This window comes from Cannabis sativa, chromosome 2, assembly GCF_029168945.1.
Source record: "Cannabis sativa cultivar Pink pepper isolate KNU-18-1 chromosome 2, ASM2916894v1, whole genome shotgun sequence".
NCBI classification, from domain to species: domain Eukaryota; kingdom Viridiplantae; phylum Streptophyta; class Magnoliopsida; order Rosales; family Cannabaceae; genus Cannabis; species Cannabis sativa.
This window is the reverse complement of record NC_083602.1, coordinates 55,494,016-55,511,588: the sequence shown is the minus strand read 5'-3', so window position 1 is coordinate 55,511,588 and position 17,573 is coordinate 55,494,016. Positions and strand designations below refer to the sequence as shown.

Sequence of the window (17,573 nt, the reverse complement as noted above, 5' to 3'; positions counted from 1 at the left end):
CAATTTAAACGAAAATGTTAATAGCCCAAGATAAAAAAAAAAAAAAATACGACGAAGGCTTTAAATTTGATCATGTGTGACACACCCTCAAAGGTATTCAGAAATTTTCAAATAATGACAACATCAATGCACCACGTAGATTCCAACATGAAGGTCCTAGTTTCATTTCATCCAAATTACTGTATCACAATTTTGAGTCTCTAACATCGGCATCCATTGGTGTGAGTTCATTTGATCTAAACGTGAACAATGAGAAAATTAATGTTTATCCAACAGAAAGACTATGTGGTATGGAAAAAGCAAAGAAAAAACAATTAGGTAATGATCAATCCAACAAACTAATGGAACAAAATAAAGGACTTCTTAGTAAAAAGAGTAACAAGGATAGAAATGAACCTCATAGAAAAAAGGCTGACTAAAAAATTTTAATCACGAATTTGAATTCTATATCTGATCCAGAGTTTTGTGAGTACATTCAAAGCAAAAAAAAAGACGAATTTACAATGAAAGAGCACAAATATCTAGGGGTGTTCATAAAAGAGCCGATCCAATCCAATCCGCATGATCCAATCCAATCCAATCCGCAAAGTGCGGATATCCGCACTTGTGCGGATTGGATTGGATTGGATTGGAAAATTCAAAATTCGCACTTGTGCGGATTGGATGTTGATTGACATGTAAAAGTAACCGATCCAATCCAATCCACACATATTTACAACAAAATTAAAAAAAAAATTATATATACAAATAACATTTTAATGTAAAGAAAATAATAATTTAAAAGTCTAATACATATAATACAATTATATTGCAAAACTTAATAGATAAAATGTATATGTTATTCTTATATTTTTTTTTACATACAATTTAAAATAAAATTAAATATTTTTTATATATACAATTTTTTTTCTTCCTTTGAATTGTTATTTGATATTTTATTTATTTAATGTATTGTTGGAAACATAAAATAACTATAATTTGTTTTATTTTATTGCTTGTTATGTGAAAAAAAAAAATATTTTTTTATAAATATTAAATAATTTAATAATAAAAAGTAACCAATCTAAAGTAACCGATCCAATCCGCACTTTTGCGGATTGGATTGGATTGGATTTGAGCTATTGTACGGATTGGATTGGATCCAAAAAAATGAAATCGACACTTAGTGCGGATCGGATATTGTTTGACCAAAAAAGTGCGAATTGGATCGGATGAACAGCCCTACAAATATTTAAAGTTGGAGAACAAGGAGAAGGATCTCAATATGAGGGATCTCGATATCAAGGATTACAATATGAGGGATCACAATACCGAGCATCTCAATATTCGGGACATGACATTGAAGATGAAGGCCAACGATCTCAAGATCAAGGTGAAAGAGCTGAAAATGCCTCACAAGTATGTAGTCCATATTATGACTATCTCGACGGATCAGAAAATAGTCTTCCACATTATTGAATTGTTGTATGATATTTTATCTCTAAATGTTCATATTTATGTTATTACTTTTCTGTTTAATGTGTCGGCGTGTTTAATTTTAATGTTTAAATGTATGTAATGCCTTTATTATGTACTATTAAAGTACTTTAATTTTATAATGTTCTATTGTGTAATGTAAAGTATGTGTATTCTTAATTAATAAGAATATGATGTCTAGTGTGTTTAATTTTAATTTTATTGTGTTTAAATTTGTAATATTTTTTATTGTGTAATTTTTTAGAAAAAAATATATAATAAATTTTTACTTAAATCATAATTAAAAATATAAATAATTCATGGTATTCACATTTAAATTTACACAAAATAAATTATAAGGTGTTTTTATAATGTACCCCTCTAAATTTTTTGGCGTGTTTAATTTTTTTAAAGTTTACGAAATTTTACAAGATGTCTTAAATAACTATAATGTACATGTCTATGAAAAAAAATAGACTAAAAATTCTCTCGAGTGTCGAAACAGAGCATATCAATGCACCACTTTTAAAGATGTGCATTATTTTCGGATTGTTAAATTTTTTTGAATTTTTTAAAATTTTACAGGATGTCTTAAATAACTATAATATACACAACTATATAAAAAAAGACTAAAAAAATATGTCGGATCCCGAAATAAATAAAAGTACATTCGTACCATAATAAAAAGGTGCATTGTAGATTTTTCAATAATAAATTCTTAATTTTATAAATACAATAATATAAATACTAATTAAATATATATATATAAAAAAAAAAAAAAAAAAAAAAAAAAAAAAAAAGACCGTGACTACATATGCCGTGCAGTAGAAAACACTTCAAAATGGTACCGTTTTGCCGGCTCGATCCACTTGCACTTATAGTATTTTCTATTTAATAAACTTGTTGATATACTTGAAATAAACATGATTATCTGTATTTAAATTTAATGATCAATGAACTTGTGATCAATTCTATGATTTAGATGATTATTTATGTTCATCATGTTTAATTAAAATCAACATTTTGAAACACAAACACTTCAAAGTAAGAAAAAATGGTCCAATTTTCTATTCCTTCGTCATTAAACCATGTATATATGTTTATGATTTTATGCTTAGGAAAGGAAATTCTAGCTCTTAAAAAATTTATGCAGAACAAGGGGAGTAGGTTGGGATTGATGCATCATTACAGAGCTAAAAATGAGAGCAAAGGCAGACACCAAAGTCATTGGCAGTTCATCTCATTTATTTATATCTCATCAGTACATATTAAAATGGTAAGTTTTAAACGTCAAACAACCTGAAACCACATGATTGAGTGGAGGGAAGAACAAGCTTAATCCCTTTCTTTGGCCTTTCTCACTTATGTACACATACATTTACATTAACAAGCATTAATTAGCAATCACAATCATATACACATACCATGGTTAACATGAACAAATCAGAATCAGAAAAGATAATGCAAAAATAAAGGCCATTAGAAATTATAATCATAGTAAGGTAAAAGAATAAACGTAGGAAAAAATGAATCAATATTTGTGACCAAAATCTCTTAGCATCCTTCTGAGGACATAATTTCAAGCTCTGCCCACCAAAGAGGTGATAGTTTTGGTGTTGCACCATCAGGCCCCATAGCTGTGATCTGTTTTAGCCTTGAAGTGATTTCTACCATTGTTGGTCTCTCTTTCGGGTCAGGGTTAACACAATCTTTTATAACTTGAAACAATTTCTCGAGTTCGTCTTCTTCGAATGACTTCAAGGTTGGATCCACCATTTCTTTTGAGGAATGCTCAGCCTTCAGATAGTTCAATGCCCAGTCTGCAAGAGAGCAGTTGTCCAAAGAGTATGGAATCCTACCTGTTATCATTTCAAACAAAATCACACCGAAGCTGTAGACGTTACTTTCTGGATCAGATGATGGGATTTCCAAGAGCTCCTTGGTTTCTGGTTGCATCTTTGCTTCGGTTACTTCATTCCAAATCCGAAAATCTGAAATTTTGGCTGCATAGTCTTCTGTTAAGTATACAGATGAAGAATGCAAGTCCCTATGAGCTATAGGAGGAGTCAGTTGGTGAATATGATCTAGGCAGTAGGCTGTGCCCATGGCTATACGTAATCTCATTCCCCAGTCCAGGTGCTCAGCTTCTTTTACTGAAAACATAAAATTTCAACATTGTCAAAATCATGCACAAGTCTATCTTTATCAAAATGCTTCATAAATCATGAGTTTTCTGTAAAACCGCAACCACAAGTTTATCCTTAGAGCATGTTTCATGGCTCTTGATGAGTATGCTTAACAATAAAAAAGATAAACAAGAATTTTATTGTAGCAAAATATAAGTGAAGTTTATGCTTTTGCAGTAATACTCACTGTGTAGATGCTCAAAGAGTGTTCCATTTGGTGCATACTCAAAAACCATTATCCTTGTGAATGGCTCTTCATCTTCACAAAAGCCGATAAGGTTGACAAAATTCTTGTGGTTCACTTTAGACAGTGTTTCTATCTGTAAGAAGTCATGAAAATCAACAATTAGACACTGATTTTGAATACATAAAAGGCTGATGAAAAAAAAAAACTAGTATTGTTTACCTTCTTCCTAAAATGTTCTTCCAAAGTTTTTGACCAGTCTTCGCGTGATTTCACTGCACTAGATGTTACAGCTATTTCAACCCCACTAGACAGAGTTCCCTTATACACCATGCCTCCAGAAAATGTACCAATAATATTACTGAAATCTTCACAAGCTGCAACAATTTCTGATCGGTTGAGTTTAGGAACACCTGAAATGGAGAACCTCAAACTTGAGAACTTATAATATCATATAGCTGCATTGCACCCCAAGAGTCAAAATTTTTGTTGTAGTCTTATTAGTGGTACAAATGCCTCAATTTGCAAGAAATGAAATCATAATTTTGGTATTGGTTACTAATAGTCTCAGGTACCAAGAAGAAGAAAAATGACCTGATACGAACGCCTTCTGCAGCTGCCCACTTAACCCGGTAGCCCAGGGTCTGACAGTAACAACTTTGCTGCTTCGTAAGAAAAGAATGCCAGTAGCTGAAATTAGAATAAACAAGACGCCACCAACAACTCCAACCGAAATCACCATTACATGATTGTCTTTTTTAGCAACCTTTGGAGCTAAAGATGGAGATGGTGATAACATTGGAATAGCATTCTTTTGTCCAGGGTCAACAACTGATGGTTTCGCAAGAATTGGAGGGACTGCACTAGGTGATGGCGAAGGTGAAGGTGAAGGCGAAGGACTAGTGAAGGGAGATGGCGATGGGGATGATATTGGTGACTCGAATGGAGATGGTGATGGGGAATTTTGTGAATTTGAAGGTGATTTTGAAGCTGATGGTGATGGTGGGAAAGGGCGGGATTGTGGTATTAGATCCTCTTTATTTTCTCTAATTGGTTTTGGTTTGCTAGACTTTGGGGAACTTCTCCCTTGCAAAAGCCTCCTATAAGCTATATCTCCAGGTTCAGCAGTGCTCCTAATATTAACAAAGGAAAAATAAGAAAACAATGTCATACAAAGATGAAGATCCCTCAAATTCCTACAAAGATACTCAAAATTGACTTTATAAAAAATGCCAATTGAATCATGAAATTTGATAAACAAAGAAGATAGAAACTTTCTCAATGTATACATGTAACATTAATCTAATGTTTCATCAACATTTCGATCTAGAGTACCAATATTCTGAAAGTGAGCTTGCTATACTTGGAATCATCAAATGGAGTTCATTCTCATAAGAGGGAATGATTAGCATACATTAAAACTTGAATTTTCCATTAAATGTAACTAAATTATTACAATAACAACGTAAATTAGTTAAGCATCGTTATATTTGAGCTTTAGAAATAAGTAGAATTAGCTGAGAACACTCACAAGGACACGACTTTTCCGGTTGAGCAATCAACCCAGAACCATGAGTTACATGGGTTCTTCTCACCGCTATCCTTATTCCAATTCGACCAAGCTCCAAAAGGGTCTCTAATAATTTTCTCCCCGAGCTCGAACAAAGTTGAACCTGCATCCAAACAGTGATGAAAAGAAAACCCTTTTTACAACAAAGTTCATTTCTTTCTGTCGAAGAAAAAACTCAAAACAATTTAACGGGAGTACGGAGTAGTAGAGCTTTCAAAACACAGACCTTCATTGTCAAGAGAGTAACACAAGCTAAAATTCTGAAGAAACAACAACAGAGAGACCATCACCCACAACGCCGTCCGATCAAATCGACCCAGGTCGTCCATATTCTAATCAAACTTCCTAAAACCGACGGTTTATGGTTATATGTATATTCCCATATATTATATATCAAAAAAGAGAAAAACAAGTAAAGAGAGAAACTTGTGTGAATGTTTGTTAGTTATAATTTAAAAGAAGGAAGAAGAATGAAAACGCGTGTAGTAAAATCGGTGAATTCATTAATATGTATTATATATTAGTATTAGTATTGACCGAAACGTATCCATGGGACTACTGGGTTTGGGTGGGTCCGACACGACCAAAGTGACAGATGTTTTGGCCCAAAATCCCGTACGACACAAGTAAACCATGTTCGTTCGCTTTTGGAGTTTGGGTTCGGTTCAGTTCGATCCGGTTCACATAAACAAAATAATGGTTGGATTTTAATCCAGCCACAACCAGGTCACTCTCAACACAGACCACACCCACGTGCATTGCAATTTTCTCTCTCTTTCTCTCTAGTATTCCCTTTTACTTTTCTTTTCCTTCATTTTCATTATAATTATTTTCAATTTATTATTTGGATTAGAAATTTATGGTACGGGAATGGATAAGAACATTCGAGGAATTAATAATTAGGAGGATTAAGCATAAATATATTTGTATAAATCGCTACTTAATTAGGATTAGGCATGTCAAAAAGATCTATTTAGTTGGAGCGGGTTGGAGCTCCGATCCGACAAATCACCTCTGATTCGAAACTTTCGGATACTTATTGGATCTTCTTGGATTAGATCCGCTCTGCCCAGCCTAATTTTTTTCTGGATCGGATCTGATCTGACCCGATTTCAATTTCTTTTTCTAAAAAAACTTAATTCAAGACTCAGACCCGACTCGGATGCCTTGGGACCTAGACCTAGACCCAGACTCCGACCCGGACCCAGACCTGAACCGAGATCAGGACCCGAGACCGGGACAAGGACTACCGGGACCTGGGACCTGGGACCCGAGACCAGGACCTACGACTCGGGACCCGGGACCGAGACCTGCGACCCGGGACCTGGGACCGAGACCCTGACCCTGAACCGAGACCCGAACCCGAACCTGAACCCAAACTTGGGACCCGTACGCGGACGCGGACCTGGACCCAACCCGGACCCGGGACCTAGACCGAGAGCCGAGATCGGAACCCAAACCCAGACCCAGATTGAGACCCAGACCCAGGACCCTGACTCGAACCCAAACTAGGACTCAGACCCAAACTTGGACCCGGATTTGACCCGTAGTTGGTGTTGGGGTAAAGTTTATTGAAAATATATTATCTTTACACAATGTATTAATACATGTCAATACCAAACATAGTATTGTATTAAATAATACTAATACAAAATTAAAATGAATATAAAATTATAAGTTAATATTAAAATTCTTAAAAAAAATAGTCGGCTCGGATCTGATCCGATCCGAGTATTTGATCTAGCGAAGCGGGGTGGGACAAATCCTTACATGATCTGGATGAAATCGGATCATAGCCGGATCAGATCCAGCCCGATTCATTTACATTCCTAATTGGGATGTACATGAATGTACATCAATTTATCACTACAAAATACAAAAATCTATATAGAAATAGTATAACATATCCTTAAAGAATATATATAACATATTAAAATAATAAGATAATTTGCTGCCCACAATGTGGTTAGATGGGCTTTCGCCCAGAATATTACAGGTGTTGTGGAGCCATCCTTCATACCTATTTCTATCCTTTGTAATGACCGTGAGGTCTAGTTTTCATTATCCATATAACGCTTTATTTTTCAAAAAAAAAAAAAATAAGATAATTTATATGGGTAAATAATGGTACAAGTACCAAAGTTTCATATTTATAAGTGTCATAAATTTAATATTTATTTTTAACAGTATAAGTATCTAATGTTTGTAAAATTAATTTTTTTTTTTAATTTTATCAATACAGACTTTGTTTTTGTCTTAAATAAAGTACATATAAAGTTCAAATTTTAGAATAGTGAGTCTAGAAAGAAACATATCATATCAGTTACTTCTAAATGTTTTTTTAGTAAATTCAAAATAGAGCATGTGCTCACAAAATTGAAAGAAATTATAGTTTTATAAATATTAAGTACTTATGCCGATAAAAATAAATAATATATTTATGTTACTTACAATCTTAAAACTTTAGATACTTATGCTGCTATTTATATACTTATTCTAAAAATGAATGAAACCCTCTTGTTAGTAATATCTTGAACTTGAAGAGAAATTGTAATGTCGGTCTTCTTTCTGCTGATAGGAATCGGTAGTGTTATAACTTATGAGGGACTATTTTGGATTGGTTATAAGGCTTCTACGGTACTTGTTGTTTTGATGAACTTTTTTAACTGGTTGTGACTGAAGCTCTTGCAGTTTATGTAAGCTTCGAGTTGTGCCTTAGTTTGGGGTATGACTAGTTGATCATGGAATCAAATTGCTTCACGATTATTACTACTATCAATAAATGTATTATTGACCAATCGTATTTAGAATGCATTGTTAGAGATTTATTGATTATTGTAATAAGTTTGTTTTTTTATTTTTTCTTTTCGCATTTTTAGATTGGTTAATAGTGTGATTCAAAGTAGGTGTGTCAAAAAGATTCATTTAGTTGGAGCGGGTTGGAGCTCCGACCCGACGGATCACCTCTGATTCAAAACATTCGGATACTTATTGGATCCTGGATCAGATTCGCTCCGCCCCGCCTAATTTTTTTCTGGATTGGATCTGATCCGACCGATTTCAATTTATTTAAAAAAAATACTTAATTCAGGATTCGGATCCCTTGGGACCTGGACTCGGACCCGGACCCAGACCCAGACCCGGACCCTGACGCAAGACCGAACCCGAACCCAGACCCGGGACCCGGACCTAGACCGGGACCAGGACAAGAAACCCGGGACCCGAACCCGACCTCAGGACCCGGACTCGGACCCGGGACCTGCACCTGAACCCAGACTTAGACCCAAACCCGAGACCCGGACCCCAGACCAAGACCCAGACCCGGACCCGAACTAGGACCCGGGACCCAGACTCGGACTCAGGAACGGGACCTGAACGCGGACCCGAACCTGGGACTAGGACCTAGATCGGGATTCGAACCCGAGACTCGGACCCAGACCCGGGACCCAAACCCGGACCTAGACCCGAACCCGAACCCAGACCCGGACCTGCGACCCAGACCCGGACCCGGACCCGAGACCGAGACCTGGACCGGGACCCGGATCCGGACCTGACCGGGACCCGGACCCGACTCGAGACCCGGACGAGACCCGGACCGGGACCCAGGACACGAGACCCGAGACCCGACCGAGACCCGAACCGGGACCCGGAACCGAGACTCGAACCCGAGACTCGGAGACAAACCCGAGACTTGGGACCCGGACCCGGACCCGGACCCGGACCCGGATCTGGACCCGAACCCGAACCCGAACCCAGACCCAGGACCCGGACCCTGCTCCTCGAACCCTGGACTCAGTCCTCGGATCCCGAACTCGGGACCCGGGACCTAGACTTGGACCTTGACTCGGGATCCGAACCGGACACGAACCCGACCCGGACAGACCGAACCCGACCCGGACCACCGAACCGGACTGGACCCGATCCGGACCGGACCCCAGTCCTCGAACCCCAGACTCAGTCCCCGGATCCCGAACTCGGGACCCGCGACCCAGACTTGGACCTGGACTCGGGATCTGAACCCGGACCGGGACCTGAACCCAAACCCGAACTGAGACCCAGACCCGGATCCGGACCCGACCCGGACCCAGGACCCGAACCCGGATTGGGACCCGGGTCGAGACCCAGACCCGGGTCCGGACCCGACCCGGACCCAGGACCCGAACCCGGATTGGGACCCGGGTCGAGACCCGAACCCGAATTTTTACACAATCTATTAATACATGTCAATACTAAACATAGTATTGTATTTAATAATAATACAAAATTAAAATGGATATAACATTATAAGTTAATATTAAAATTCTTTAAAAAAAAAATAGTTTGGTCGGATCCGATCCGATCCGAATAAGTCTGGTCGAATCTGATCCGATCCGAGTATCTGATCTAGCGAGGCGGGGCGGGGCAGATCCTTACATGATCTGGATCAGGTCGGATCAGATCCGACTCGACCCATTGAAACTCCTAGTTCAAAGATACCATATTTGGAAGCATGATGGTTCTCTGATTGTATCAAGACATTCTTTAATCAATGATATTATTTGCCACTTTTTTCTTTTTGAGATTTTTCCCACTGAATTTATCAGGGATATTTTTTGTAAGGTTTTTCCCACTAACTTTATTCGAGTTTTTAGCGGCTAAACTCTCTCAATTATTGTTTCACTTAGATTTAACTTTCTACGCTCAAATTTTAGTAGTAAAACTCTCCAAATTATTGAATTAGTAGCAAATTAAGATGTCATTTGGTTAACTTCCATCATGTAATACTTATGAGTATACTCTTGTGCACGTGCCACGTTTATGTTAGTACACTTAATATTATTATTTAGAAACTATTTTCAAAACTCATTTTAAAATTTAATAAAACTATAAAAAATAAAAAATAAAAATATTATAAAATTTGAAATAATTTTTATATTTTTAAACAATAATATTAGGTGTACTAATATAAATGTGCTACGTAAAGAGTGTATTGACAATTAATTATAGAATATAGATGATACTTTAAATTTACAAACAATTAAAAAAAACAAAAAAAACTCAATTAATTCTGTAAGTTTTAATGAGTTCATTTTTCTCAAAAAAAAAATAATGGAATTGACTGCTTTATTTAAAGACAAATTTAGTTAAAAATGGGTGCATTATAATTATACACATTTTTTATGTATTCCGTAATGAAATAGTTACAGTTTAAATTTAGTTTTTATATCTAAATATATGTATACATTATTTTTTATATAAATGAAATAATTATAATATACATCTTCATATATATAAAATTAAACTTAAAATTATCCCACTGCCAAAAACATAATAATAATAATAAAAAAAATACATCCATACACTTATATTTTGAGGAGTGCGGTATAGGTTAGAACTAGCCAATATTAGCTAGTTAAATTATGTTGGACTCGTTGGTATACAATAAAATAGAATAAATAAATATGTAAAAAAGGAATTTTGTAATAGTTTTATTTATTAAGTTGCTTGAAATTGGGAAGGTCACATGGAAGAAAAAGACTATTCGAAATAATGGTGGAGACATGAGATGAGATGAGATGAGATGCCTGCTCAAAGTTGATGGCTGTACTGTACCCCTATATCGGCATATGCTTTTCTTTAGTTTAGTTTGTTTTGAGTCTGCTTATTTATAACATGTGCTTAATTAATCTACTGTAGCCGTCTTATAGGATTTCTCTTTACCAATAATATTTCTTCTTAATTTTTCTAATTTGGGTTAATATCATATACACATATACTCTTCTTCTCTGTGTACTGTACTGTACACTCAATAAAATTGTGAAGAATATAGATCACCTGTTTTCACATTTTAATTGACCATGTGTATGTAATCACATGCACATTGACCGGCCTTTTTTATTTTTCTACGTACGTAAAAATTAGTTACTTTTTTAATATAACTTTATAAAATGTTATTTTGTTTTTTTTATAACTCTATAGAAAATTGAATACATAGATTTTTTATTTTTAAAATTCCTTATGCATCCACACATAGCATTTAGTTAGGTTGGCCACGGAATATGTGAATCTGACAATGATTAAAATCTCAAAATAGCGAACTAAATATGAAATATGTAATTTTTAAATAAATAAATAAATAAAGTTGAAAGATAAAACAAAAACTAAATAATAATTGATCTATGCCTTCAAGAGAAGACTTAGTCGAAACTAAAATATGAGCATGAGATGAGTTGGGGTCAGTACCAAGACTTGGTCACATAATGCAAATGAATTATTTTAAGTGTGTACAACCCAATAATTCAAGCCAATTTTGTCTAGTTTTGGAAGGTGGATTTCACTTTCTCAATTATAAATTATTTTCTTCGTTAATTAAATATTTTTTTTCTTTATAAAAATAATAGTAATAATAATGTATCTCTTAAAAAATGTATGACAGACCCACTTCCTACTCTAAGTCTAAGATGCGTGCCATATGGACCCACAATATTAAATTGGAACAAAATTCTCTTTATATATATTTTGGATGATTCTATAGTGGTCCCATAATTTTAATTTAACATTAAAAAAAAAAAAACTTTCCAATTTTCATTCCTTTCAAAAAAAAAAAAAAAAATATTCCAATTTTCATTATTTCGGTTCTTGATTATTGGCCTGGTTTATAATTGAAGCTCTTAAGACTATTTTTTTTTATGAGTTCTTAAGACTAATTAAATAGGAAGCTAGTTATCCAATAATAATAATAATAATAATAATAATAATAATAATAATAAATGAATATATAGGAAGCTTGTTGGGAATATTTTTATAGTTTTCATAGTAAACTGCTTCATTTTTGGTTTATACAAAGCGAACATTAAACAATGATTTATATATTTTTTTGGTAAAATTTTTTTTTTTTTGATGAATCAGAAATTGTATTAGCTCAAAAACATTTGATTACACCCAAATAGCATCCTTAAAGGGCCTATAATAATGAACTAACTATACATTGTACATGTATTTACAAACTTTGAAACCATTGTGTGTCTATATTTGAGACTTTTTTTTGGCCAAAACATCTCAATTCTTAGTTTCAAGTTAGTCTTCAACTCATTGATCATGGCAGTAGGTGATTGCTCTTCTTTGGTCCATATAGCACCTTGTTTCTCAATCCCCATATGCTATATACCAGGCCGGCTGCTGCAGCAGTAAAAACCAGTCGCCTGAACTTTGTCTCCTTAGTTCTTCCTAATCATTTGATGATGTTAGGGAGGCTTGTATGCATTGTTCAATTTGATAGAAATATTGTTATTTATTATTATTATTATTTTGAAATCTAGAAATATTGTTATTAAGATATATTAGTATAAATATATAAAGAAAGAATATTTAAATAAATTATAAATTTTGAAAAGAACATTAAATTATAGTAAAAATTTATTTGAAATAAACTAAAATACTTTATGTGCATACAACATTAACATTGTACATTCGGAAGACTATTTTGGCGGCACCAGAACACAATACAAATAGATATGAATTTGAGTTTGATATGAATACATATGGGTCTGAATAGATATACAAAATATATTAGCATATATTAGTACGACGTAAGTACAAATTATAAAATAGAAGCTTGAATTAAATCCATAAATACCCATTTATATTTAGTCATTCATACATGTTTCCATAAAAATAGTTCTTATATATTTTCATTTAAATACCAATTTTTATAATCTTTACTAATGCATATACATTCTAGACTTCTAGTATCTTTGTTTTTAATTAGTGAACATTTGCTATTTTATTAAGAAAGCAAATTTATTAACAAAATAACATGAAGATGAGTAGGGACAAACCCCCACTGAAAAGATGACTTGGAAAAGAACAAGTAGCACGTATTTATACTGACCACAAAAGTCTCATATATTTTTTTTTTGAAAAAGAGTTGAATATGAAAAAAAAAGACGGTGATTAGAATTAGTAAAAAATTATCATTGTGAGATTCTTTATCATCATAGGAAAGCCAATGTGGTGGATGATGCTCTAAGTAGGAAAGATTTTTAGTGCTATGATGATTTCTCCTCAAATAGCAGTTGACATAGTTAAGGCGGGTATTGAGTTTGTGGTTGGAAAACTTAGTAATTTGACATTTTAATCTGATCTATTAGAAAGAATTATAAGTGCCCAAATGGAGGATCTTGAGTTGGTTAAGTCTTGGGAAGAAGTTTTAGCTAGTTGAGCTAAAGACTTTTCAGTATCAGACAATGGAATGTTGCTTTACGAAACTCGAGTTTGTGTTTCGAGTGGTGGTGAGCTCAGAAAAGAGATCTTATTAGATGAAGCTCATGTTGGTTTTATAGTACTAAATTAAAAACGCAGTGGAAGGATTTCGTATTGCTGATTATCATTGTATTATATCTCAATGGATCTCCAGATGTGTGTACATTAAATCAGAATATAAAATAATAACAAGTTTAGAATATACCTATTGAAGACTATCAGGGTATCCTCGAAACTTCTCGTATGTATCATATCCTTTAGTCCAGATGATGAGGATGATGGAATTGGACTCACACCAATGTCTTCCAAATCGTTCCACCACATACAAGGAATAATGTAGACTATTAGGATAAAGTGTATATGTTTGTTCTTGTTGAGTTCGCAACACATGAGCAAGAACAATTGGGAGAGATTTTTTTTTTCTTTTCCTCCTATTAATTTCGAAAATTATGGAAGCTGTTTGGCTGTGTTTTCAGTTTTTAGTTTTCAGAATTCTGTTTTCAAAAGTGAGAACAGAAAACAGTTTTTTATCATTTTAAAAATTTAATGTTGTTTGGCTTAGGATTTTTAAAGCTACTTTTAGATTTTTTTTACTAAAAAAAATCAATATTCTACACCATACAATGACATGAATCCATCCAACCCTAGACCGGACCCAAACCACAAACCCTGGGCCCGGACCTTAGACTCGGACCCGAATCCGAACCCGTTTTGGGGTTCGAGGTTCGGGTCTGGGGTCCAGGTCTAGGTCCGGGTTCAAGTCTGGGTCTAAGTCTGGGTCTGGGTCTGGGTCCGAGTTTGGGTTGGGGTCTGGGGTTTGGATTTGGGTCAACGTCTGGGTCGGGGTCCAGGTCCTGATCCATGTGTTGGGTTGGGTCGAGTTCGCGTCCAGGTTCGGGTCTGGGTCTAGGTTTTGGGTTTCGGGGTTAGGGTTCGGAGTCTGAAGTCCAGGATCTAGGATTCGGGTTCTATGGTCCGAGTCTAAGGTCTGAGTCTAGGTCTGGATGCGAGTTGGGGTCTGGGTCCACGTCCGGGTCGGGGTCCAGATTTGGGTTTGGGTCAAGGTCTGAGTCCGTGTTAGGGTACGGGGTCTGGGTTTGGGTCATGGTCCGAGTCTGAGATCCGGGTTCGGGTCGAGTTTGGGTCTAGGTCCAGGTCGGGTTTAGGCTAGGTCCATGTCAGGTCGGGTTCGGGTCCAAGTCCGGGTCCGGGTTTTGGGTTTTAGGGTCGGGGTTTAGGTCTGAGGTCTGGGTCCAGGTTGGGTCTGGGTCTAGGTGCAGATCAGGTTCGGGTCTGGGTCCGGGTTCGAGTTTCGAGTTCTTGGGTTGGGGTTCGACGTTCGGGATTTGGGGTTCGGGTTCCATGGTCCGAGTCCAGGGTTCGGGTATGTGAGTAAAAATATAAAATATAATATGTTAAACAAAAAAAATTATTTTTGAAAATTAAAAACTACATTTTGATGTTTTCTATTTTCTAGTTTTTAAAAATTTGGCCAAACGACTCCTATTAGTATTTAAAAATTATTTTCTAATTTTAAAAGTCAAAAACAACTTTTAAGTTATGAAGCCAAACAACCCCATAGTGTTCAGGAATTCAGTCTAATTTCTCAAATCAAGCTTCTATTTATATAAGTTAAAACCCTTTAATTAAATCACATTTAATTATTTAAATAAATAAACATCTACAATCGAATTCGATTACTGATATTTATGAGAGAATCTCTCAACTACTTGAGAGAATATCTCAACAACTTTAAAATATTTGTAATCACTTTTCAAATTAGATATTCATCTAATTGAATTAATTAATTAACCCAAAAAAGATAAAATCTATAGGGACGCGCCTACCCTTGTCTATTTAGGACAATGATGGTGTATTTTGTCTTGACAACTTTTATCTCAACAAATCTTGTCTTAACAAATTATATCTTAATAATTTTTGTCTTTTCCTTATTTAATTAATTTGAAAAAATTATTTATTTATTACAAAATCAAATATTTACTATAATTCTTTATCCCTACCATTGACAGTATTTTAAAGTGGCGATTCATGGACCATGAATCTATAATTCTAAGCTCCAATAAACTAGATTATTTATTGAGTCTCATTAATCAAATAATCTTTGTTTATTAATTACATGATTACTCCATTAAAAATATAGAATTGAACTCTTAGTAATTATAGAATTATATTTATTGAGTTTTATTGCAGTATCCATTGATATAATAAATTCTAGTGATTAGCCTTCCATGTGTTGGTTCGTAATTAGTTTCGATCAAATTACTGTTTTACCCTTTTAATTACTTTTTTATCTTTTAGTACCATTAATTTACTAGTGGAAGCATAATTTAAATCCCATCTAAATTTGTACACAACATTCCAGTTCTAGATTAACACTTAAAAGGAACCAACATTTGATTTGTTAGGAAAGTTAAGATTCTATAATTGTAAATCATGTTCTCAGTCATCCACATTATTAGCTTTCCAAAAAAAAAAGTTGTAAGAATCATTTTCTTTGAGAAACTTTAACGAGTGAATCAAATAAATTAATAACATGAACAAGAGTTTATGATTACACAGGATTTAGACCGATCTACTATTGACCATTGTTATGATATGAATTAGGTTTTTATGATAAACGATATGTTAGTAAAGACAACTTTATTCATATCAGTACTTATCATATATGATCTCTATTATATACAACACCTTCACTTTAATGTCATACTACTTCCATAATCTGAACCAAGACAACCTGCACTAAAGAACGGGCATCAGTGAACCATACTAGCAACCGTTGATTAAAAATTCCATAACTTTAATATGTTACTGATTATTTTATTCATAGTTAAGTGGTCTTAGTTCTCTATAAAGCTACAAGCCATAACCTCATATATGAAATAATTTTCTAATATTTACATATAAATTATTCAATAATAATATTAATAATTTAATATTTATACATATATCAAATTATTTAACTCTTTATTAATAATCAGAAATGTCTTTATAGGTTTTTCAAGGCATAAACTCTAATAGCTCGCACTACTCTCAATTCGTTGCATTCATGTACACCCAAGATGTATCAAGATTTGAAACTCTATTATTGGTAGTGCAGTATAAAAAAGGATGTGGTGGATTACATATCCGAGTGTTTAACCTGACAGTAGATTAAGGTTGAACATCAGAGACATGCAGGTTTGTTGCAACCTTTGACACTTCCCGAGTGGAAGTGAAAAGATGTCACTATAGATTTTATGGTTGGTTTACCTAGGACCACAGGTTTGTACGATTTAATCTGGGTGATAGTGGATCGATTTACCAAGTCAGCACATTTCCTACCTATGAAAACAACATATACGGTGGATCAGTATGCAAAATTATACACGAAGGAGATAGTACGTCTCCATGGGGCTCCGAAGTCCATTGTTTCTCATAGGGAGCTAAAGTTTATTTCTATGTTCTGGGAGAGTCTCCAAAAGGCCATGGGTACAAATCTGAATTTTAGCACAACTTTTCATGTAACGCCTGATTTCTTGAGATATTACACACGATAATCCATATAAAATAAATTAAGATAAAGACAATAAAAGACTTTTTTATTGAAAAATAACTAAGCATGAGATCTCGTTATTTTAAAAATAAAATATTAATTTATTCATAATCTTTAAAATAGTGAGATCTCATGCTTAGTTATTTTTCAATAAAGAAGTATTTTATTATCTTTATCTTACATTCTTTTATATGGACTATTGTGTGTAACATCTTGGAAAACGAGGTGTCACAATATGGTATCAAAATCTTGATCCAACCAGAAGTGTGGTCAACAAGGACGTCAAACCCCATAAGGGGGTGATTGTGACAGTTAGTAGTCCCATGATCTGTAAGGGTAAATTCTGGGTAAGCTGTGCAATCCCACATTGCCTAGGGAAGGTCA

General features: G+C 34.5%; 1 protein-coding gene across 1 annotated transcript; it reads right to left on the bottom strand.

The window, feature by feature from the left end:
* Window positions 1-2,669: 2,669 nt before the first annotated feature.
* Window positions 2,670-6,074, bottom strand: LOC115719297 (inactive receptor-like serine/threonine-protein kinase At2g40270). The gene is made up of 6 exons (XM_030648277.2): window positions 5,622-6,074; window positions 5,357-5,498; window positions 4,420-4,958; window positions 4,048-4,238; window positions 3,829-3,961; window positions 2,670-3,608 (listed from the first exon to the last, which is right to left on the bottom strand). The coding sequence occupies exons 1-6, from the start codon at window positions 5,722-5,724 to the stop codon at window positions 3,010-3,012; spliced, it is 1,707 nt and encodes a 568-aa protein (XP_030504137.2). The 5' UTR covers window positions 5,725-6,074; the 3' UTR covers window positions 2,670-3,009.
* Window positions 6,075-17,573: the final 11,499 nt, after the last annotated feature.